The following is a 24543-nucleotide window of genomic DNA, read 5'->3' as shown; positions in this document are numbered from 1 at the left end:
ACGTTACACTGGTTGTGTGCTCCTCTAGATGCTCATTGGTTACATGTTTGTGTGGAGAACGGATTAACTTGTGCAAAGACAAGGCGTTCCTCAATCTAATTATGCTTGAGGCTTTGAAGGAACCCTGACCTCATCTTGGGAAATACCTACATAAGCCAGGAAACTGTGACAGGGCACTGCTAATCTTATGCAACATGTCCTTAAAACACTCCGATGACTGAATCGCTGTTGTAGGGCCAACACAACCAATTATGGGACACCATGGTATGGGTGCGCCCTTTTAAAAACATTGCTGCTTTATTATTGTAGTGGTGTTTTCTGTTCACTGTCTTTGAATTATTTGTTACATTCTCTAATCAGCCAAGCCTACGTACGTGAACAGCAAGAAAAGGGAAAAATTAACGTTAACTTATGTAATGAAGTGTGGTGTTAGTCAAACAGCAAATACATGAAAGTATGAGTGATGTCTGGAAATGATAGAATATACCCCTTACCAATTTCAACAAAAGAAGTTGTTGATAAACTTAAATAGCAGTTGAGCCAGTGATTTAGTTTTATGTAGGCCACCAATTATGCATTTGTCATATCATGTCATTGTCCACAGCCGCTTATCCCTTTCCAAGGGGTTGCGGGGTGTTGCTGCTGGAGCCAATCCCAGCCTTGTCTCAGGGCGAGGGCAGGGTACTCCCTGGACAAGATTATGCATTTGTACTGCACTAAAATCAAACTATATTATTATACATCTCTTGTATGTTGATAAGTATTAAATTGCTGATCTGAATATTTAAAATGAAGTAATGTATGAATATTTCTCAATAGGGAGGAGGAGTAATTAGATGGTTCTACATAATAATTCAGAATACTGTAGAAATTAAAACACTTATCTGACACTTTAGACACTTTTTTTGGTGTAATGTTATGTCCTCATTTTGTCATCTGCATTAGTTGTGACTGTGTCAGGCATAGTAATTAGCATTGATAATTGACCCACCATGCTTTGAAAATCCAATGTTGTTAATTCATTATTGATGAGATAAATTGCACCCATTGTCCCTGTACTTAACTAGAGATGCAAATTACGACATAAGCCAATACACAAATTTCAACAATTCACCTCAAGAAACAGAATGTTTTTTGAGCTCACACATAGGGCAGAGTGTTGGGAAAGGTTTGGATAAAGATGGTATTATTGTACCAACTCAGCTTTTCTGTCCCTCTCTCTCTCCTCAGGGATATCTGAAAGCAGCCGAAGAAATGCAGATAACATAAAAGGCCTAAAGAGGAAAAAGGTTGTTGCAGAGAATCGGCTTGAGAAAATTCCAAAATCTCCAGTCAAGAAGCCCCTACAGTTGAAAACATCTGAAACTGCACTCCACAGAGCTCCACCTGAGGGTCAGAGTGCTTCTTGCTGCTCATCCTCCAACAGTCCTTCCCACAATCCTTCATCACCCAGTGGGAAAAATGATGAACAATATGCCCAACCAGTTGCAGCATCCCCTCACAAGGGGTCATCTTCTGCTAACTCTGAAAGGCTGAAACAGGAAGAATCATCTCCTCGGCCACCATCACTGCAGCCCACTGATGGTGAGGAGGGCTCTTTGATTACTACTAAAGTGTCTCAGTCCAAGGACGGCAAGAGCCAAGACCCCAACTTTGAGGGAGATCCTTACCACAGCAGTGCTCCACTTGATGTTCTACTTAAAGCCATGGAGCCTGACTTCAGCACACTGGCTGAGGCGAAAAACTCATTGCAGGTCATTGGAAAACCAGCTTCCACACTTGCTGCTCAATCTAGTGGTGAATTAAGAACAATGCCAGCTGTCAATGTTGGTCTCCAGACTCAACCTTCCCACATGCAGACTTATTATATTGACAAACAAGGCAACTTCATTGGCATTGCAGCACCACTACAGGGACGTGGGCAGACATCTACACAGGTTACTCCCATGCAGTCCTCTCCGCTTGCTCCACCACAGTTTATGCCTGTTGCTTCAAATCCAGATAAGCCTAGCTTGCATATGAGCTTCAACACTGGGCCATCCACTATAACTCACGCACCTGTTCCCTCAGGCTCCAATACTTTGCCACAAAGCCAACCACCAGTTGTGCACACATGCCAGTCCCTCTCAGCAAGTGTCCCCAGCACAATCCAGGTCCCAGTTACACCTGGTGGAAACCAAGTTCAGATGACCACGGTAATGAACTTTGGCACTGAGCAGATTTACAAGGACCAAAAGCCGAAGAAGCCGGGAAAGTATGTTTGTGAATACTGCAGCAGAGCATGTGCAAAACCAAGTGTGCTGCTAAAACACATCAGGTCTCACACAGGAGAAAGACCATACCCCTGCGTTACGTGTGGCTTCTCATTCAAAACCAAGAGCAACTTGTACAAGCACAAGAAGTCACATGCTCATGCCATAAAACTGGGTCTCATTGCACGCTCTGAATCTGGAGGTGGCTCACTCTCTCAAGAATCTGACAAAGCCATCGGTACACATTCAGAGGCGGAGGAGAGTGGGGACAGTGATGAGGAAGGTAGCACTGCTGACTTGGACCCTGACTCATCGCAGAGCAGTGTGGCAGCTTTGTCTGAAAATAGTTTACAGAGTGTAGGTACAACCCAAGCAAGCCATGGGGAAACTGATTCAACAGCTGTGTTTGAGTCAATGAAACCAGCTTCCGGTCAGAGGGCTCATGAGCCCAAAGTGACAGCTGCACTCCCAAAAGTTGTTGTATATCCAGTTAATGTCTCCCCTCTGAGGGCAGACAGCCCAAGAGTTACAGGTACAGCGCCTGAGCAAGCTGCTGCACAACGGCAACGAGAGTTCCAGACTGCCAATCTAAGATCAAGCATCACAGTCCTGTCATCTCTAAAAGAGGTAGATGGTACAAATCCCTCACTAGATACTGTGAGTGAAGACGAAGACCATCAGTGTAAGTCTCCGCTGTTGGGTGGACATGCTCAGCTTCAGAGGCAACAAGCAACAGACTATTCTCAACAGCAGCAGGTGAAGTGTCTGCTTAGTCCTCGCAGTTTGGGGAGTACAGATTCTGGCTACTTCTCACGTTCTGAAAGTGCAGACCAGGCCATGAGTCCACCCAGTCCATTTGTTAAGATAACTCCACCAGTGGACATTGACATTGCCAAGAATATTCTTCCCAATGTCTCTCCTGTGGTTGCCACAGTAATGCATGTAGCAGCTGAGCAAAAGCAGCGGGCCACAGACGGACAGATGCGTCCACCATTAGAAGCCAAAGCACTGTCTCTGGAAGAACGTATTTCAAAGCTGATATCTGATAATGAAGCAGTTGTTGACAACAAGCAGCTGGACAGCGTAAAGCCGAGGAGGACATCTCTCTCACGGAGAGGGAGTATAGACTCTCCCAAATCATACATATTTAAAGATTCTTTTCAGTTTGATCTTAAACCAATGGGAAGAAGGTCAAGTTCCAGCTCAGACATCCCCAAGTCCCCATTCACCCCCACAGATAAATCAAAGCCAGTATTTCTTCTCTCTGTACCTTCACAATACCCACCAATGGATTGTTTGCCAATAACGAGGAGTAACTCTATGCCTACTACACCAGGTCACTCTGCTCTTCCCCTTAACGTTGCCCCCCTCCCACACCCTTTGCGAATTTGTCAGTCATTTGATGAAAAAATTAGTTCTTTGAATGATGATGTATTTTCATCAGCTCCATCAACCCCAAATCCAGCAATACATTCTCGTACCTTAGTCAGACAAGCAGCTGTGGAAGACTTTTCCACCAGTGAGGGGCATGGCCTCCCTACTGTTCGCTCCATGGATGATGGCTATCATGGTCCGAGCAGCGCCGCGGAACTAATGCAAAGAAGCAGATCTTTTGAGCACCACCAAGACCGGAACAGAAAGCCTCAGCAGAATAAAGGCACAATGTATGAGTGTGAAACTTGTCGTAACCGGTACAGAAAGTTAGAGAATTTTGAAACTCACAAGAAATTCTATTGCTCTGAGCTTCATGGTCCAAAAAACAAGCCAATCACTGTCAAAGAATCTGATCAAGATGTTTTTCACGTAAACATAATGCAGCCCCTAGTCCCAAGATCAACTACTGGCTCAGGAATACTTGATCAACAGACTTCAATTCGGAAGAGAAGGAAAATGAAAAGTGTTGGTGATGAGGATGATCAATCTCCTACTGATACTATTCCACCCTGTTCAGTTAGTTTCGAGCTACCCACAGCTTTGGCAAACCGAACTTATTCTCAGCATAATGTAATAGTCGACATACAGCCCAAAAACAACCAGTCAAAGCTACCTCAGATTCAGCTCATAGCACGAGGCATTAATACTCCAGATTCTAGACTGTCACCAATACGAGAAACCCAGATCAGCACCTCTACTAAAGGTGAACTGCAAAGGCAAGGCAGTGGTACATCAGTCATTAGACACACCAACTCTCTCAGTAGACCCAATTCATTTGAGACAGAATCCATTGACAGGGCCTCTCCTGTTGACAGTATGGAGAAGGATCCCCTCAACAAGCTCAAAACAGATGCAGTAGCAAATGTCTCAGCTGACAGCTACCATGAAAAACTATCCAAACCCAAGAGTACTGACTATGGACAACAAAGGACAGAACAATGCACTGAAGCCACCGTAGCAGCAGTTGGTGAAAACTCTACTCCTGTCCACCAGTCTCGTCTAGTTCGTCAAAATAACATACAAGTCCCTGAGATTCTGGTCACAGAAGAGCCCGACAGAGAACATGACACACAGACTGCTGAGCCAGCAGATAAGCCTGCAGATCAGTTCAGCTGGCCTCAGAGAAGTGAAAGTTTGTCAAAGTTACCGGCAGAGAAACTTCCACCAAAAAAGAAAAGAATTCGTCTTGCTCAAATGGACCACTCCTCAGGTGAATCCAGTTTTGAATCCAGCCTCTCGCGAAGCCTCAGTAGGGACAGCAGTCTTTCTCGTTGTTCCAGCATCTCAGCCTCTTTTGACAGAGATGAGCCGTCTAGGTCAGAGAGTCCTTCTCGAGGGGAGTGTGTCAGCAAAATTCCAGAGCCTCAAGGTCTGCCAACAGCATTCAACACCCTTGGTGTGCCCGGAATGATGAGGCGTGCCGCATCTGAACAGATCACTTGTACTCAACCCTCTGTTGAGATATCATGTGACTACCGTAGCAAGTCTTTTGACTGTGGCAATGTTTCTCCCAGCAGATCTCTCTCACCAATTGGACAGCCAAAAAGTGGACAAATTTCACAAGTTGCCCAGGTGCCACTTATTGAAAGAAGGCGGGGGCCATTAGTTCGCCAAATGTCTTTAAAGATAGGCCCAGAGAGTCAGCAACCTGTTCGAAAAGTCATACCTCATGACAAACCTCCAATCACAAATGTTAGCTCCTTAACTCAGAATAGATCACAGCAGATTCACATCGCCAACAGGCGCACCATGGCCCAGCCTTTTATTCTGCATACTGGAGATTCACCCTTGCAAAAGAACGAGCAAATGGTGCAAAGCATTAATCTGGGTAGCCCAACTCAGCAGCCTCAAGTCCACGGCCTTCCACATCCTTGGCACCAAACCTCAAAGGTTCAAATATGCCAAAAGATGCAACAGCCAATGAGCCAGATTTTAGTTTGTCGCGAGAATGTAAAAAACAAACCAGCCAACTCTGAAGAAAATAAATGTTTTGTGCCCAAATACCAAATGCAGTGTCCTGCTCTAAGAGCAAGCCAAACATTTTCTTTCTCCAGCACACAAGGAACTCAGATAGCCTTGCCAGTTTTAACAATACCTATTGCCAATCCAATTTTGAGCATTTCAAAATCATCAGATGTACTCCAAAATGTATATGTGGCTCAACGTAATCAACAGGCCTCTGACATTAAGACACAGACGGTTGTTCTGTCGGGTGAACAGCGAAGGGACCCATTTCATCAGACCCAAGCAGGTGCTATACCATTGCCACAGATCCTCATCACTCATGAGCAGATGAACCCTGCTCCCTCTGTGTCCAATAAAAATAGCCTCTCATCCACTCACAGTGTAGATAGTGATACTCAAGCTGTTCCAACTGTAAAGAAGGATAGGACTCACCCTCAAACTGTTAGCACTCATAACCATACTGGGGAAAGAGCACCTTCTCTTGGCTCCTTACATTGCACACAGAAACTGGCATCGGTAACTCTCTGCCCACAGCAGGAGCCCACTGCCTCAAGTAAACGAATGCTGTCACCTGCAAACAGCTTGGACATCTACATGGAAAAGCACCAAAAACGAGCTAAGGATGAGCATGGTGTGGCCTGTCTCACTGATGGCAGATCAGTCAATTATCTCAATTCCAAAATGTCAGAGGTTACCCGACAGAGAAAACTAACACTTGTTAGGCAGGTTTGCACAACCGAACCAGTGGACAGTCCCATTGAAACTGAAGCACCACCTCTGCCGCAGGTTAAAGCAGATGGGGAGAAGGACTCAGAGGCTACTGATGATGTTAAGCCTATGTCACCTGACAGTGCTGGCCTGGAAAAAGACACAAGCATTGTTACCGGGGAAGTGAGCCCCGCCCTAAATACTACATCTGGTAGCCAAGGTACCGCCATACCAGCTAATAACACTCTGAAACCCCAAGAGAAAGCTGAGGAACAGAGATGGACTCCTGCCAAATCCCCAACTAGGCCCTCCAGTTTCCAAGGTGGTCAGATGAAGCTGACTACATCAGTGTCTGTGGTTAACACAAAAGACAGTCATCGCCTGTCTTTCCCCAGCCTGAAGACTGCCACCACTTTCACGTGGTGTTTCTTGATGAAGAGGAAGCCTCTTCATGTTCCACAGACTGACCTGAAGACTTCAGCGTATGCTGTCTGGACAGTCAACCCCAACAACCAAAACCCACTTGGGTTGCCCACCAAGGTTGTCATGTCTCTGTTCGATTCCAAGCAGAGCTCCAAGAAAATACACTACACCTCGGCCATAAAAACCAGCGAGAAATCTGACATCTTGTCTTACTCAAGCAAGCTGAAAGATGTCATGCCCAGGGTATGAATTAATTTTCTGCAAAGTTTTCTGTCTTTTTTGCCACCTTGTTTTTGAAACAGGTCAATAAATGCATCAATCACTTTGATTTTCTTCAGGTGCCAATATCCCAGAAGTCTACATCTGTTGAAACCAGAAGTAAAGTGCAACCAGAAGCTCAGACCAGCACTGAGTCAGAGAAGGAAATGGCATCCAAAACAGAACCAAGACGGGTCAAAATATTCGATGGCGGGTATGGTTCAAAACAATAAAAACATTTGATATTGCAGTTAGACATCGTATTTGCTTGATTATACATGTTTATGCGTCCATGTGTTCTCATGGTTCTATTGTAATCCCACAGATACAAATCTAATGAGGAGTATGTTTACGTACGTGGGCGTGGACGCGGTAAATACATCTGTGAGGAATGTGGGATCCGGTGCAAGAAGCCCAGCATGCTGCGCAAACATATACGCACCCACTCTGATGTCCGGCCATACCACTGTGTCCACTGCAACTTCTCCTTCAAGACAAAAGGTTAGAACTCAGTAGATCATTGGTCAAACTCAGATTTGTTGATTAATTTTCTTAAATGTTCTCAGTGAGTCTAAGTATTTTCACAAATAAACAATTATACAAAATCAAATGGATACATAAAAAGGTTTCTAGACAAGAACGTGAAATATATTCTGAGGTTACATAAATATATGTAATATGTAATATGTAATGATCCAGATGTTTTTTTCAAAACAAATGCCTTCACTGTATGTGGCTCTAAATTGCTGGATATATACACACATATACTGAACATCATGATGCATATATACACAAATCTGATCTTAGACTTTAACATACAATTTGTTTCACTACAATCTACATTTGAAAGAATATATTCTGGTAACTTCTGGAAAATGTCATGATACGTACATGTTAATTACTAAACAACATATTGAAATGACCCCAAATAACCACAATGTATCAAAAAGTTCCCCCAAATGATTTTACCAGCCTTTTCAAAACTGCCAATTTGAATATAGCAGAATATTATTATTTAATTACTGGGGTAATTTTCCATGATCTTTTGTCTAATTTCCACCTACTTGCCATTCAATGTATGGAACTGTAAAATTACGTGTTACCTATATTTTTAATATGTAGCCTTCTACTGCTACAGCTCACTTCTTCCTTTTAGTAGCTATGTATTTCAAGATGTGTTTCACCATCTCTTAAACCAAGACAGTATGATTCACCATTCTTTATCGAACTTCCCTACCCACGCCGTGCTGCAGAACAGTACTTGGTGTCACAGCAACCCACGTTCATTTAAAAATGTCTTTATCAGTTACTCACCCTTTACATACAGCTTGCCCAAAGACCGCATTCTCTTACATAAACTCCTGTGCTATTGTTCAGGCTCTACCCACCCGTAAGACCTCACTGACTCTCCTCTTGCAGGAAATCTGACCAAGCACATGAAGTCCAAGGCCCACAGTAAGAAATGCATGGAGATGGGGGTTCCTGAAGGTCTCATTGAAGATCAGGATGCAGAGGATTCAGGTACGTAAGGATCATTGTGTGCTCCAAAACTATAACTTGTAAAAAAAGCGAAAAATGTCTGTGTTCTTTCTCTAAGGGTTTATTTACAGCATATTGTTACAAATTTAATAGATCTTGTTTACCCCATTTGCTTTTATTTCAAACAACAGGAATGCCCTTTTCAGAAAAGTTCTCCTGTTAATGACATGAGATATAAAACCCTGATTGTCCCTGCTTGTGCTCTGTTGCTAGGTTGATCAATAGCTTTGCAACGGTCTAATTAGAAATTCTAAATGCAGCTTCTTCCTCTGTTAACTCAAAGCACATGTGGGCGGCATGCACAGCATTTAGAAAGAGGAAATTGCTGCGTCTAATTTTAGAAAAAAAAAAGAAAGAGAGAGAGAGAGAGTGAGAGAGAGAAGCTGCCTGAAAGCATTCTATGGTCCCAGCATATTTGTTTTTCCTCCTCTGCCTGTGATGGAGCTCAGGGGCGTATGGTGGTCAAGGGTGTGAAAGTATGCAGCCGCAGCACAAAACATTACTGAACTGCATCCTTAGCTATGGATGTTGTCACTGTGTGATAACAGAAGATGTTTAATGAATGAAAGTGTATATACAACCAAAGGGCTTATCTATTTTCATACCAGCTCGGATGACTAATATGTTCTGTGGAATACCAAGAATAGATTCCATCTTACAAGTTTTGTCATCTGCAGGAGACCGCAGCCAGGTCAGCAGTGCTGACCGTCAAGATTCAGATGGCGATGACTCTGATGGGCCTGATGATGAGGAGAATGACGACAACGAGGAGGAAGAGGAGGACAGCCAGGCAGAATCGGGCCTGTCCACCAACCCCTCTGTCTCCGCCAGCCCGCAGCACATCCCTTCAAAAGAGGCTGAAGTTCCTCCTAGCGCCCTCCTCGCCCAGATGTCAATCAGCTCAGTCTCCTTACCTCTCTCCCAGCCTCCAGCTCCTGAACCCCCTACATCCGACTCCGAATCTGTCCCCATGATGAGCCCCGTGTCCCTGAGCAAGCAGATATCCATCTCTGGGTCATCATGCGGCCCAGTCCACTTCCCTTACTCTCCTCCACCTGTTGCTACCACATCAGACTCCTACACCTCAGACACAGAGTCAGTGCACATGATGAGCCCAGTGTCACCGTGCAGGCAGATGTCCATCGACTACCCTGACTTTGATGTGCCCCCTAGTCCCCCAGTGCCAGGCAAGGGCTCCAAGCTAGGCCAGGTGAGACCCAAGTATTCTCATTGCATCTCTTTCCACCCCTCCCTGCCTGCCTCCTGTCTTTCCTATCCATACCCTTACTTTCAATCCTGCATGCGAGGCACTTCCACAAAGCTCCTGTGAATGCACTGAAAAGGTGAATAGTGTTCATAGTCTTGATTCGCTTTTGTAGATTGATCCAAACACCATTTCATCTTCTAAGAATGTGCTACATTTAAAAGGGAAAATCCAGTATGTTTAAGCCTGAGCCCGTTATTTACATATTAAGGTGTGTAAATAATTCATACTTACCAACATTTTTGGAATTGGTTCAGTAGCTTGCCTCAGCTGCAATGACTGCAATGTAATTCTTTGGGGTAACTCTGAGCATCAAAGGTTTATCCACTAAAAGACAACAGCAGAAGTTTAAGACAGAGTATGAGAGAGGAACTGGCAGCAAGATGGCTGAGTATTTAACTGATTTTGTTAATGTAGATAAGGCGACAACTGATCAAGACAGATTTGAGTGAGACTTCTTGCACTCAAGAGGGTAATGAGTTAAAAAGCCTTTAATTAATCATGGCTGTTGAATCACAACACAGACTTCATCTAGATGGTCAAAATCAGTTAAATATTCAGCCATCTTGTTGGCACTTCCTGTAGCTAAGCTCAAAACTTCTCCCTGACTCAAGTTTCTACCATTGTCTCCTTGCAACAACTCATCTCATGCGAGATTTCAGAGTGAAACTTCTCCTTCAGCGAGGCTTGTGTTTCTGGTTACAAAAAGGATCTTACAGTATTCAACGAAAAGGTAATATTATAATATATGACTTAATACTGAATTGTTCTCTCTTCACAGGATACCTCCCCTGCCCTCCCTGCTGTGGTAACCAGTGAATCGGGAATACCAGTGGACCGGAGCACTCAGACTTCCTCCTATGTTTCTCAAGGCCCCACGCACTTTCCCCCACAGGGTCTATCCCAAACACTAGGAACAGAGACCCAGACCCACCTGTTCAGTCACCTGCCCCTGCACTCCCAGCAGCCTTCTCGCTCCTCTTACAGCATGGTCCCAGTTGGAGGGATCCAGCTGGTGCCTGCTGGCCTGGCAGCTTATTCCACCTTTGTACCAATCCAGGCTGGGCCTGTCCAGCTCACCATCCCAGCAGTGAGCGTCATTCACAGAAACACAAGCCCTTTACCAGCTCCAAACTCTTCACCCCAACCAGAGGGCTTACAAGCCCAGCCACTTGTGGTCCAGGAACCAATCAGCAATGTCCTGCCCTGCTTCCCTCTAGGGCAGGTTGCTGGCCTGCAGGCTCAAACGATACAGCAGGTCGGCCTGGAGACACTTAACCTAATGGGGCTGACCAACACAGGCCTAGCATCCACCCATTTATTAAACCAGCAAGGGCTCACTCTCAATGCCACCCTCGGGTTGCAGGTTTTAACTGCCAACCCCACCTCGCAAAGCAGCACTGGCCCCCAGACACATGTCCCAGGCCTGCAGATAGTTAACATTGCCCTGCCTGCCATCATTCCTTCTCTCAGCCCTCTCTCCACCCTCAGTCCTCTGCCTGGGTCATCAGAGAGGCGGGGCAGTCCTGAAGCTCCAGGAGCACAGCCGTCTCAAAGTGAACACGGGCCCGGTTCTTCACAGAGTTGCATGACTGCTTCATCGCCCACCCCACTGAAGGTCAGCAGCTCTCCAGAAGTGACCTCAGGCAGCAGGGCAAGCCCTGGAGGTAGCAGCAGAGCTGAGTTCACACAGACTGTTGAGAGGGAAGAGAGGGAGAAATCCCCACAGCAGCATCAATCACCAGCTCCTGAGGGCCGAGTAGACGGTGCTAAGGAGTCATCAGTCGAGGGAGCAAGTGATCCTGCACCACATAGAGCACCACCAGTGACCAGCTGGCAGAAAGTAATTGATGACGATAATGAGGTATCCAGTGATGATGAAGACAGACTGGTCATTGCCACCTGAAGACCCCAAGTTGAAAGCTCTTCTTGTTCTCTTTTTGTAATTCTTGTCACTTTGTAAGACTGAAAACACTTTTCAGGGGTTTGTTTCTTTGCAAATCACCTTTCAAAGCACAGATGCTGACATTCATATTGTATGTGCAATCATATGATAATTATAATGATGACCAATCATTTTATTTTTACTTTTTTGTCAGCTCCAGACAATTTCTTTTTTTTTTTGTACATGTTGTATAGACAATTGTGCCTTTATGGAGTTTCTTGTTTAGGAACCTGTACATAATTCCTTATACATTCAGTAGTTGCTTGTGTTTATTTCAGAAAAAAATAAAAGTAAAGAGAGGCATAACAATGGAGGATATCAGTTTTATTTTGGAGGATTTGTCATTCGTAAATTTATGGAATTATAAATGTTGTACTGGTATATGTACATTTCTATGGATTATTGGGCAATGTTTCTGTGTACAGATGTTGTGTTCAACTATTTATTATAATCCATCTAGTGCCCATTATGATTCATAAGTCCATAGGTATGTGCATTATGGTAGCTTTACATTGCTGTATCAATATTCTTAACTGTATCAGTAAAAATTTGTTTACAAACATTAAAGTGGTATCACTGTGATTTGTCAGTTATGCAGCAGAAAGTTAGACTGCAACTATATTCCAACTATCATAAGGACGGTGAGTGTTAAATGTGGGACTGCGGTGTGAAATTGATTTAGTTTGGTATGTGTTTATTTGATTCACAGAAAATGAATCATCAAACAGAAAACTAATCCAACTATTTATATATATATATATATATATATATATATATATATATATATATATATATATATATATATATATATATATATATATATATATATAATAGTTGGATAGTTGGTGTCATTCAATGACACCAAATTAAAACTAATTTTGGAGTGAAATCCTGGATTTTTAAAATTCATGTATATATTATATATTTTTGAAATTCATGAAATTTATATATATATATATATATATATATATATATATATATATATATATATATATATATATATATATACATGAATTTTATTGGCATTGATGAAATACTTATATCTATGTTTTTTCTAGCCAATAAATGGAGTCAATAATATGAAGCCAGATTGCTTAACTTATATCTTACTGACTTAACAAATGCACCATCTGTGCAATTCGATACCGCAGGTGGACATTTTTTCAAGAAAATACTTTTAGGACAACAAATCTTATTTAAGCTATGGAATATAAAATTCTCCATCTTTGCACACTACATCTCAGCCTTTCTTACCTTCAGGTGTGCCTAAACTACATGCCCAGAGCTTCTTTAAAACACAAACATGCATATTACTGTTTATCTTATCTGTATCAGCTGAAAAAAATCCATATTGTGCGTCTTTAACTGAAACGGTGAACTTATTGGGAATCCCAGATGTCTTTTTCTGTAATACAATCTCTAAAAAACAAGACTTCAGCGCATATCAAGCAACAAATATGCAGATATAAATATATCTGTGGTAGGCCAATGTCAGCCCATATTGTCAGCCAACTGATAAATTGGTTGGGCTCTTACATAAATACCAGGTTGTGTAATTTTCTCAACACATTTCAGCAGTACTGTTCTGCTTGACAATGTTTCTATGAAGCTCAACAGAGGGAGGAATTTCAATATCGCTGGTTTGTTTGATACGACGGCAGAATAATGTAACCAGTAAGGGTGATCTTTTGTGCAGAATACATCAGTGAGATTGATTCCTCAGGAGACAGCCTCGGGATCCTCTAATTATCACAATAATACCTCTGAACCTCTGAATTAAAAACCTCTAGTTGCCGATCAAAAAAGTGGTACTTTATTAATATGACTTTATACTTATTATGACTATATTTGGTTTATTTTACACCTACTGTACAGGAGGAGTCAGGGTAATGAGCTCCCAGAGGACCGTGACCAAACATAGCAATCTAGCCTCAATGAGGGAGACTTCTCTCTCATCTCAAGAGGCTTTACAGTGATAACCTCCTTCTTCCACCCCATTCAGAAGGTGACTCATCCATCTACAGAACAGACTCCATCGCAGTACCCCCTCCTCTACCCCAGAGCTGAATGAAATCTGTACGGGGAAGCTATAGTAAAGCAAACAGAGACACCTAGAGGTCATTATCTGCAAGTGCTATGAAAACAAAAAGCAGGATGATGAAGTGAAGCATCTGATCAGCAAAAGAAATCTCTATCAACGTCCCTAAACTAAAGTATCCACATTTTAACCTAAACTTTATAAAGCTGCATCTGATGCTACTTGATTTTGTCTGATTCTGTCATGAGCACAAGCTGTTCCCCTGACCAGTGGAAAGTCACAGCACCAGCCTGTGATTGAAGGCCTCAGAGGTGCAGTATGTCAGGAAACTTTACCGAAGACATTTCCACTCGGAGCATGCGTGAACACATAAGCAAGGTCAGTTTTCCACTGCTGATGTGATTTAGGGAAATGAAGCACTCCTCGGTTTCCACAGTTTATTACAACTAGTGGAAGGAAAGCATGAGATCAATAGCCACTTTGGAGCTTGTTTGTACTTTCATTTATAAATTAATAACATGCAGCATTTGTGGAGCAAAGGGGCAAACAGGACGTTATAATTACTGCAAAGGGATGATGTGAGACAACATTATAGGATGACAGATTATCTCAAATACTCTAAATGTTGATTTATATGTAAACATCTGTATAGTACGCCACGTTGCTTATATTATACTTACATTATACTTATAATTACCAGTTGAACTGTTTAACATCCAGCAGGAATCATGCTCAAAAAATGAATATAGATTATAATGCCTGTGCTGGTTATGTAATGTTGGATGTAGTGTCCACTATAACCCTATAATACTGTATTCTGAGGGACAGAGAAGTGAATGAGGAGTATTAAACTCTGAGTTTTATTCCAACTCACTGCTCCAGTCCAGACCATGCAAAGGGCAAACTCTCCTCCTACCTGGCAGCCTCATTGTCTGTATACAAAGCAGGCTGGCTCTCAAAGTTCAAACTTCACTATGTGACAACATTGCTGCTAACTAAAAATACTTTCATTGCTAATTAAGTTGGATATTTCTTTTGTTTTTTTTAGCATACATTTTATTCAATTCTTTTTAGTAATTACCACACTTCAGTTTTGCAAAAGTGGTATATTGTGAATTGAAGAGGAAAGAAGAAAGGGAATAAAAGATGTTGTACTTCATGTGATGATAACTGCGTAAATACACACGTGTGGTTGATAAAACAATGATATATTTGTCAAAATACTTTGTTTATCATCCGTCTATGTTTAAACTTATATTGTAATTGCAGATGAACCAGAGGTTGTATGTAAACTGGGAGCATTTCTCAGAAATCTTTTGATTCGCTTTAAATAACCTGCTTCGAACTTGGGAGTCTATTATGCTCTTGTTTTATGTTTGTACTCCACACCACAATGTAGTGGTCAAGAGAAAAGAAAAAAACAGAATCAGAGTCAATATAAGCATGTTGAAGAACAGTAATCAAAAATAACAGATGTACCGGATGCAACAGAACAACACCTTGTGATGTTATTTATTGTTGACTACCATCTTTCTACCAAGAAAAGTGATATCTTGTTATATTAGTCTTTTAATAAACATCCAAAGTTTAATGCCCTCAATATTTTGTCAATTGGTTCCTCTGGTATTGAAAATTACACTGAATATTGTTGTATCAAAGTTAGAAACTTGTGTATCCTGACAACACTAGTGCTTTGTTTAAGTTATGACTCTACTCTCACTGTGTTTCTTAATGGCTTTTAATAATGTTAATTCGTACCTTCTCCTTCATGATGTCCTTTATGATTTAAAACAAGGAATTTTCTTTCTCCTGTTCTCTGTTCTTGGTATATTTCTTTTTTTTTTCTACATTCTTACATTTTTAATGTTATTTGAGTCAATTTCTGCAAAAAAATATGTTTTACTTCTACCTAAGTAACACTTAACACCTATACTCTCACCATTATAACATACTTCTTTATGTAATGTTCACCACTACAGCATTTGCCTGCCACCTGCCGTCTCATTACTGCCACTGCAGCTCAGCCACAGAGTCCGACTGAAGTGTGGTACAGGTCGCATTCAATCACCCGGCGTCTCCCCCATCATCCACTCACTCACAGCCAAGGCATCTCAAAGTCTTCCACTCCGCCTGCACGGCTGCTTATCAGCTAACAAACATCATCGTCTGGGTACGAGCCAAAGGACAACAGAGAGCGGAGCAGCAGCAGCAGGAGGAGGCGGAGGGGAGGTGGGACGCTCCTGTATAAAGTCAAAGGGCTGAACATGTGGGGCCACACTGACAGAGACTCTGCACCGCTCCTGCGTCAATCTCTGAGGACGACCAGCGAGACACTGTACCGAAGAGAGAATCACTGGATCTTTAATTTTACACTTCTGGAGGATTATTGTTACTTTTGCCGAGCGATATTATTTTTTTTTTTTGTCTAAGACGAACCTGAAAAATGGATTTACACGTTTTGATTTCCGTCTTATCAGTGATGTACTCCTGGATTTTGTGTGCAGGTAACTTTTTCCGAACGCTTCTATTTATCTATTCTACCTGTGTATTAGCATGAATTAACTTTTACTTTGTTATAAATTAGTTGAATTACTAATTAAAGTTGGAATACTATCTGCAAAGCTGCAGAGCACAATCTTGCTGCAACTGCGCAGATAACACTTTAGCTTCATGCACATTCCTGACATTTAATGTTTTATGTTTTATATGCAGTGTTTTAATAATGAGTATTTAATTGCAGTACTTGCAGCGCCTTCTGGAGAGACAACCACCGCCTCCACCACCACCCAGGGGCGCCATGTGCGGACCAAACGCTGCTCCTGCGCCACTTTCCTGGACAAGGAGTGCGTCTACTTCTGCCACCTGGACATCATATGGGTCAACACACCTGAGTAAGTCACCGTTATGTAAATGTTTAAACAGCAGTGAAAAGTAATACCTTTCTTTAAGTTGGCAACAAACTTAAAGTGTCGGCAGAAAACAAGCATTCGGCTAATTACTCACTCAAATATTGGATAGACGTTGAAATACAAGACGTATTAGTCGGATGATTAGCTAACAGTAACGTTAAGCTAACATTCCGAGTACGCCGTCGACTTTTTTTTTTTTTTTAAATTACTTCCCGCGAGTTTACCTAACAATAAACTAGAGTTTTTCATACCTTGTTAGCGCTGGGTAACATTCCCTTGTACATTTATAAGTTAAACGAGCTGACTTTTAGCGTGAGAAAGACGTTTCCCCCCCGACCGTTAAGTTCAGTTTGTTTGATTCGAATTGTGTTAACTTTCCAGGCGCGTGGTCTCCTACGGACTGGGCAACGCTCCCAGGACGAAGCGCGCGGTCGTGGGCTCCATGGCAACCAGCAGCAGCAGCAGCAGTGGACCCCGGTGTCAGTGTTCCCACGAAGAAGACAACACATGCAGGAACTTCTGCCGGATGGGAAAACGCCTCAGGTGTGTAATTTGCACTTTTATCCCACTTTCGACAAGTCTCATGAGCACGCGATAACAACAGCAACCCAAACACGGATCATAGTTTTTTTTTGTCGGTGATACTCGGAATGGCCTCGGTCTGTCATTTGTGTGTGTGTGTGTGTGTGCATGTGAGGACAAGTTCCGTCTGGTAAATGCCTCGAAACTGCCTGATGAATAATGTTAATGGGATCCCGCTCTCATCGTGCGCTGTTTCAGGTATGAGACGCTGCCAGACACGGTGATCCGCTCCGCCCAGGGCGATGGTTGTGCCGAGGCGCAGTGCAAACACAAGCTGGCAGCCGACACGGGCAGGATTAAAAGGTAAGACGACCTGCTCACACTGAATGAGGCTGAAGAGCTCGGAGCGTATTTGCAAAAAAAAAAATAAATAAATAAATAAATGGACGTGGTAATTATAACCTCACTGGCACTGAGGTCTTTTGTAGGGCAACATGTTAATGTCTGCCTGTGTCAAACCACTCTGAGCCTGAGATGAAAACAGTCAGCATGTGTTTCAGAGGCAGGAAGATTAGTCCCTAAAGCATTAGACTCCCTACACATTTTGATGGCAGAGCAGCGTTATGCATCCCATAAAACCTCTGTGATTGTGTGGAATGTACCTGAAGTGAGCTGCATCACTTTCCCTCACCTTTCTGAGAGAGTAAATGAGCTCCTGTGCTGCAGCAGCAGTCATGTACCATCATGTTTAAGACTCCCAAATTTGCAGCGCCATTTGTCTGACACATTAATAATTGGAAACATAACATTCAGTCTCCTCAAACCACTCCAGAGTGTGTTCTGCTTGACACACTGCCTACTTAGTGGTTTGAATGTTTGACTGACACCTCAAGTCCACCCAGGTGTAGGTTTACCTTTTACATAACCCTGAGAGATCGATGGTTCAGATGTCTAATCGTTCTCTGTCTTTGTGTTCAGGATGAAGAGTGGCAACACGAAACGGGTGTCGCCTCTAGCGATCAGGGCCACCCTGAAGACCAGCCTGCTTCTGAAGAAATGGAGGGCGAGACAGCGCCACAGGGCGAGGGCATGGGAGGGCGAGAGCGTGGCCTCCTAAAGACGACAGATAACCTCCGCGCCTTGTCATACAGAGGAGGAAAGGGTTTCATAAGCCCTTTCTCTACAGCCAATGGAAGAGAAAGGAGAGCCCAGATATGGCCGGGAAACTTCCTCCGTGTTGGCTTCGAGAGCATTCACGACTCGACTCGGTTGCACTTCATCAGTCAGATGAACGAGGGCAGAGACAGTAGACACGGAGTTCAGGTGAAAGTAGATAAGCTGAGCGGAGTCGGACTCGGCTGATTGATCCTGTCGGTGTCAGGGTCAGACTCACTCACCGCTCCTCATATGGACTAAAAAAGAAAAAAACACAACAGAGCATTTCAAACACTTGACTTTACTGGAAGGATTCCACATACAGTAAATCCTTCCACTGCCGTATACGGATGAGGGCAGTCCTACTCATTATATTTAAAGATGCCATTACTTTTCCTCACACAAAGTTGCAGAACCAGACTGTTACGTCTACATAGAAGGGATCATGTGCCTCGTCACTGCTTCACACAAGGCAATTTTTCACCGACTGAAACTATTTACTGCATTTTATGTAACAGGTTGTCCCCTGTCAGGACACAGGTCATTGTAGCTGTGCAGTACAGTAGCTGCTGGGAGTTCTTTCATTTATCATAATTTAATTGTCCACTAAATATGCTATGTATGTATGTTGATGCCACTATTTATTTATTCTTTTTGTATGTTGTAATTTGATGGCCATATTGGCCCGTCACGTTTGGTTTTGTCATTTCTGTGAAATGTTTTGTCACCAAGGTGCCAAGTTTTGGCCAATCTTAAATAAATTTGTACACACTTATTTAAAAAGTCAGCGCCTTTATCCTGCTGTGTTGTATGTGCACGGAATTGTGACATGAGAAAAACAATTTTTCGGCCAAAGTTGGAGGAATAACTCACAGGACAAAACTTTCAGTGAACGTTGAGCTCTATAAATCACATTTAACAGAAGTTAGCATGCTAATCTGAAGTCCTCCTGATTGTCCAAAGCTCCTTAGTTCCCTGTCAGAACAACACCAACTTTCTCCTGGTGTTCCAAGCTCTCAGTCCATTTTGCTAGCTGCATTGCTAAATGTGCTAACTAACTAACAGCAGCCTCAGATAGCAGCAGTTAGCGGTTACTCTTGTCTTTTACTTGGAGTATGATTTTTTTCTGTCAGGGGCACAATTCTAAGATATGATACCTTTAAAGGCTAAGTTTTAGCTAAAAACATTTAATTCAGTCATTATCTATGCCAATGGAAAATCTTGAAGTCTCATAGTCCAGAAAACATTTCTGGAGCTTCACAGCAAAACAAGCATTACAGCATTCTCCTAAACAACTGAAGTAGATGGGGACTTGTTTTAAAATGTAAAAATTCAGCAACCAAAAAAAACACAAAAAGGGTTCCCTCCAGCTTGTCCGATGTAAGCCAAGTCACCAGAAGCTCCAAGAAACCAAACTGATATGAAAAGACATTATTAACAGACTTTTTAAGGCTAAAATCTTCATTATTGCTGCAAAACTAAAAGCGCTAATGTACATCCCATCAGAAGTGGGTGAACTTTTCTTTTGAAGTTGAAAGGTACACAAACAAGTGAGATAAAACACAAGAGACGGGGACGAAGAAAGAGACGATAACAAGAAAGTGTTGATGTGGAGGACAGTGAGGCAAACAGCCCATAAAACCCAGCTCACCCTGCCTTTTCATCTGCGTGCCAAACCAGACTACACTCTGCAATTTCCAAATCAGCTGAAAGTTGATTTAAGGTTTTCCATCAGCAGCTCGGATTTCAAAGACACATCCAGCACGTTGTTTGTTTTCAGCTCTGTTATGACCTGCTTTGTTTTAAAATACTCTTAAATATCCACCATCTTCCAGCCTGAGCGTTTCTGTCCCCAAGCTGAAAAGTGACTCAGCTGAAATGCAGCGGGGCCTGACTCACTCTTAAGGTATTCTCTCAACGACCTGTCTCAGCCTCCCCGTTCTCCTGTAATGATTATTGCAGATAAGGGCCGATCTTTACACAATCAGTCATTACCACTCCTCGACCATCTGTTCCTCCTCCCGTAATGGAACCAAAACGCCTTGAGCTTCTCCGGATATCTTAAATTTAGCCTTGGTTAATAAATCAGCTTAATTTGATGTCAGTTAATCGCTCATCCAGCTAATTCTGCTGATAAAAGAGAAGCCTGTATCATGAAAAAAGCCAAGTTTGGGAGTCACACATAAATACATTTTTAAAAAAGGTTTTCTCAACCAGTAGACGAGAATATAATCCTTCGATTTGTGTGAAAATGTCACAACCAAACATGGACTTACTGGAGAGCAAAGTAGAAATCCCTCACTTATGCCTACTGAGCATGGATTAAAAATAACACTCTTTATTGGACAATGATTCAAGTTCTTAGAGAGTTGTTTCCATCATCACAAGCGCTTTTTACGAGATCAAAGCCATGCTGCATCAATCTGTCAGGTTTCTACCCTCCTATATCTCAGCTGTACATGTGATATATGTCAAACAAGTTGTTCTTGGGTTCAGTTCAAACATTGGTGCGTCTGGAACGCGCTCCCATCAGTCATCGCGGCGCTGCTCGAGCTGGCAGCGGAGAACAATCCAATGCAACTTGGTTGAAAAAGTCTTATCTATCCAGCCCATTTAGCAAACAAATCCCCGCTGGATTCTGTGCCGCGGGCTCAGTGGAAGAAAAACTGCTGCGTCCTCCTGCGTGCAGCTTCAAATCATAATAACACTGATGTCAGATTTTCCAGACAGACCTACTTTTTGTTTGCAAAACAATTCGAGGACTCGTCTGCTGCAGGAGACGGTGCGGCGACAATAGGGAGACAGTTTCGATGATACGCCAGAAATGGAGTTGATCCCGTGTTGCAGGTACAGTGCACGCTAGTCCTCGCAGCCAAGCTAAGCTCCTGTTAAGGGAACTAAGTCTGATGTCGCAATCTCCTGGGAGCGTGAAGGAAATTAAACCAGAATACTGCTCGGCACAGAAACATATTTGTCCACAGTATGTTACATAACAAGCGAAAGTGAACAACAATAGCGATGCTTTCACATCCAAAAGTGGCTCCCTCACATACACTTCACTGGTATGTTTATTTAATCTGATGCATTATGTACAGTTATGCCATATTTGTTAATATTCTTGATATATGGACACCTATGGAGCAACTCAAACATCATCTGACTGCAGACACATTCTGTATCTTATTTACTTGTGGTGCATCGGACAGGTCTGGCCTCCACATCGTTCAGCACTTCCTGATAATAGACACCTCGTCGTTCATGATCCCTCACCATTATCCTTTTAGACCAGGTTTCAGCGGGAAAGGAGGTATTCAGCTTCTTTTTTCGGCAAAATGTACATAAAGTATCGTAGGTGAATGTGCTCCATAAAACACAGAATGATCTATATACCTGTTACACTACGTCTTATATTAGTTTATTGTTCAGATCATTAACTTTAAGCAGCGTTTTAACCTTGTAGTTGATTGAAATTCAGCTTATTGGAACTATTTTACATACATTTGGATAGCTTAATTGGAACATAAGATGTATGTTCTCTCAAATATGAATTTAAAAAGTAGAGATGATTTCAAATACAAAAGTGTCTCCATTACAAAGTTTCTGGAAGGTTCAAAGGTTCGGGCAGATGAAGCACGATATAAAGGTGCCGCAAAATATTTTTCTAAACCAACATTACTCCGACAGAACTCCTTTTGCAGCAAAATGGTGCACATCGTTGTTACTGTATATTACCTGATACATTCGTGCAGAGGGAGCACAAAACCGTTATATAGTTATGTAGATGATTTTTTGAAAGCTGACGACAGGATACCGGTGATACATGACTGCACCAACTATCCATACAAGCGAAGCAGCCACCTAATGATTACCAAAACACATTGGCTAGTTAACTGTATTATTATCCCAAGTGATGATTAAATGAGCTTCACCTGTCAAGCACTGTTTGTGTCTGTGAAAGGTGCTATATTACATAAACATCATCGTCATCATTATTATTAGTATTATTACTGAGTGTACGGACGTTCTTGTGAGCCATAATGGATCCTGGAAAAGTTGTAACTCATCCAACAAGTCACTCAGCCTCACCCTCTGCAGTCTCTCTGGTGGCTTCTAAAATTGAATGTGTCACATTTGCCTGCTACAACTACACAATAATGTACACGTCCAATACAATATGTATAATATACAATATATAACAGGGTCCCTGCTCCGTCGCTCTATCGTCTTGCCATGAAAGATGTCAGAGATCCCTAACGTAGTTGATCAAATTCAAGCTAATTGGAGCTATTTTTAAATACTGTAGTGCAGTTTAATAAATAAGGATGAATTTGTATAAGTTTATAGGTCTTGTATGTAAAATTGGAATCTTAAAAGTAGCGTAAGCTGTCAAATAAATGTTGGTGAGCATAAAGTACAGTATCTAAATAGCGTACTAGAGAAATTGTACTCGGTGTACATTTTTACTCTACCACACTCCTGCTGATAATCCATATCACTACAGCCCCTTTAACACACTGATCCTATAGCTTGTTATCAGATTGCCTTTATCAAACTGTCTGCTGCATGTTTGCCTCTGTGACTTTACTCTTTCAGTCTTATCTTTAGAATCACTGTGTGCTCTATACGTCACGAGCCGGCCGAGGCTTTATTAAGCCTCTGCGGGAGCTGAGAGGAGATGCTCCATGTACCTGCACACTGAAGAGGTTAACAGTACGCTGGCGGGCCCGGGACCCAACACAATGGCACTTACCCTATAAACTATGCAGCTCTGTGCGAGGAACTCCCCTGAGACATTAGCTTTTGGCATAACTCATTAGCCTATTGAATAGAGCAGGCAAACATAATACCCCATTACACAGCAAGGAATCTCCTCCACTCGACAGGAATTCTTGAGCCCAGGAGCCGAACAATAGGACTGTTTGCGAGGAACGTCTGGGCGGGGAGGACTGGCCTCGGCTTCTGACGTCTAACCAACGCCCGACTCTACCTCCACACACCCTGTTTTCCAACCAGTACTCCCAGCTGTGCCAAAGCATCTCACGAAACCCTGCTGCAGCCCGACCTGAGGTGATTAATTACTGTGCGGGCTGAGTCAAACTCAGGATTTAGCTGAAAAAGGTCACCAGGAGTCAGCTGGGTGACGGAGCACCGCGGGAAACCTGTCAGCGAGGTTGACTTGAAGAGCGGGGGGAAAGAAGTTGCCCTCTTAGTGTCTGCTTTGCAGGAGAAGGTCTTGATACTTGACTCTCCCTTGTCGTTGAATCTGATTTGTCATCATCTGGGCGGGAGAGGATGACACACTTCTCAGAGGGCTGATTATGGGAATCTCTGCAGGCATCTCTCAGCACTTTGTCAGCCTGTAATCCCACTCTCAATCCAACCCAGCCCAGCGCCTGCCGCCCTCGCTGCCAGGAGCACAACAGATACTGAAAAGCATTACAGGAATATCCCCAAGATATTCAAAAAATGCTCTGCTGACAGACACGAATGTCTGGATGAGTGGTGTCTGCAGTTCTGCTCTTCCCTGGCTTAATTCAACTTCAGGCTGAAATCAAAGAGAGAGTGGGGGGCCGTGTCACCCACTACTCATATGCACATTTGCAGGGAATGTTCAGAATGCAAAGAATTGTACAACAAGATCAGGAACAGGCCAGAATCCAAAATTAGCTCAGTCAAAGTCAGGCATGATGAGAAACACATATTCCAAAGATGTTTAAAAATACATACATTGCATAACAAATTATATACACCTCATGCACATAGATAATAAATGCATGGAGAAAAATGCATTTATTTGGCACTTGAGGTAATTATTTGCATTTCTGTCATAGTGGCTAACAGGTGTTAAGTCTCGGAGCATTCCAGATGGAGTAATTCACCCGCTCGAACATTAATCAATGTCTGACGAGAGACAGCCTGAGGGTGTGCTATCTAGAAGTACAGTAAAATCTTGGCATTAGCTTTAAAACAGCATAATTAACTTCAAAGAGACACATTTTCGGTTATGTTTAGTCACGCTAGCAGCGCTGCTCGAGGCCACTGTCAGTGAGTCAATCCACCACGTTGGTCCGAAACATTTCTAATAGTGGATCAATTGCAATAAAATGAGTACAGACATTTATATTCCATGA

At 42.6% G+C, this 24543-nt stretch overlaps 2 protein-coding genes and 1 long non-coding RNA gene across 15 annotated transcripts in view; 2 read left to right on the top strand and 1 right to left on the bottom strand.

Moving 5' to 3' along the window:
* Positions 1-12355, top strand: part of hivep1 (HIVEP zinc finger 1) — a 60729-nt gene extending 48374 nt beyond the window's left edge. For 5 of the 6 annotated variants that reach the window (XM_037093473.1, XM_037093472.1, XM_037093470.1 and 2 more), the window contains exons 4-9: positions 1231-7025; positions 7121-7254; positions 7366-7541; positions 8460-8561; positions 9257-9789; positions 10625-11749. In XM_037093473.1, the coding sequence (XP_036949368.1) occupies positions 1231-7025; positions 7121-7254; positions 7366-7541; positions 8460-8561; positions 9257-9789; positions 10625-11749 (7865 nt within the window). Of the gene's footprint in view, positions 1-1230; positions 7026-7120; positions 7255-7365; positions 7542-8459; positions 8562-9256; positions 9790-10624 lie in introns of all 6 variants that reach the window. The other variant, XM_037093469.1, reaches the window with a different exon arrangement.
* LOC119017067 overlaps positions 1-24543 on the bottom strand; it is an 84020-nt gene that overhangs the window by 21347 nt on the left and 38130 nt on the right. For 3 of the 8 annotated variants that reach the window (XR_005074325.1, XR_005074330.1, XR_005074326.1), the window contains exon 3: positions 16570-16688. The exons of 2 other annotated variants lie outside the window; for them this stretch is intronic. This is a non-coding gene — a long non-coding RNA (uncharacterized LOC119017067). Of the gene's footprint in view, positions 1-7397; positions 7528-10077; positions 10171-16569; positions 16689-18537; positions 18670-24543 lie in introns of those variants that run through there. 3 more of the 8 variants (XR_005074327.1, XR_005074329.1, XR_005074332.1) reach the window with 3 other exon arrangements.
* On the top strand, positions 13935-19187 carry edn1 (endothelin 1). Its single transcript, XM_037093475.1, has 5 exons — positions 13935-16330; positions 16567-16717; positions 17117-17278; positions 17516-17620; positions 18236-19187. The coding sequence occupies exons 1-5, from the start codon at positions 16270-16272 to the stop codon at positions 18372-18374; spliced, it is 618 nt and encodes a 205-aa protein (XP_036949370.1). The 5' UTR covers positions 13935-16269; the 3' UTR covers positions 18375-19187.

The sequence above is a fragment of the Acanthopagrus latus genome, chromosome 3 (genome assembly GCF_904848185.1).
Source record: "Acanthopagrus latus isolate v.2019 chromosome 3, fAcaLat1.1, whole genome shotgun sequence".
In the NCBI taxonomy this organism is placed as follows: domain Eukaryota; kingdom Metazoa; phylum Chordata; class Actinopteri; order Spariformes; family Sparidae; genus Acanthopagrus; species Acanthopagrus latus.
The sequence above is the reverse complement of the archived record's forward strand: the minus strand, read 5'-3'. Positions and strand labels throughout refer to the sequence as shown.

Bases quoted from the DNA above. Each gene is read 5' to 3' on its own strand.
- edn1 (XM_037093475.1), top strand. From the start codon at position 16,270: ATGGATTTACACGTTTTGATTTCCGTCTTATCAGTGATGTACTCCTGG. The intron at 16,331-16,566 runs GTAACTTTTTCC...ATTTAATTGCAG, and splicing joins CTCCTGGATTTTGTGTGCAG to TACTTGCAGCGCCTTCTGGA. The intron at 17,621-18,235 runs GTAAGACGACCT...CTTTGTGTTCAG, and splicing joins GACACGGGCAGGATTAAAAG to GATGAAGAGTGGCAACACGA.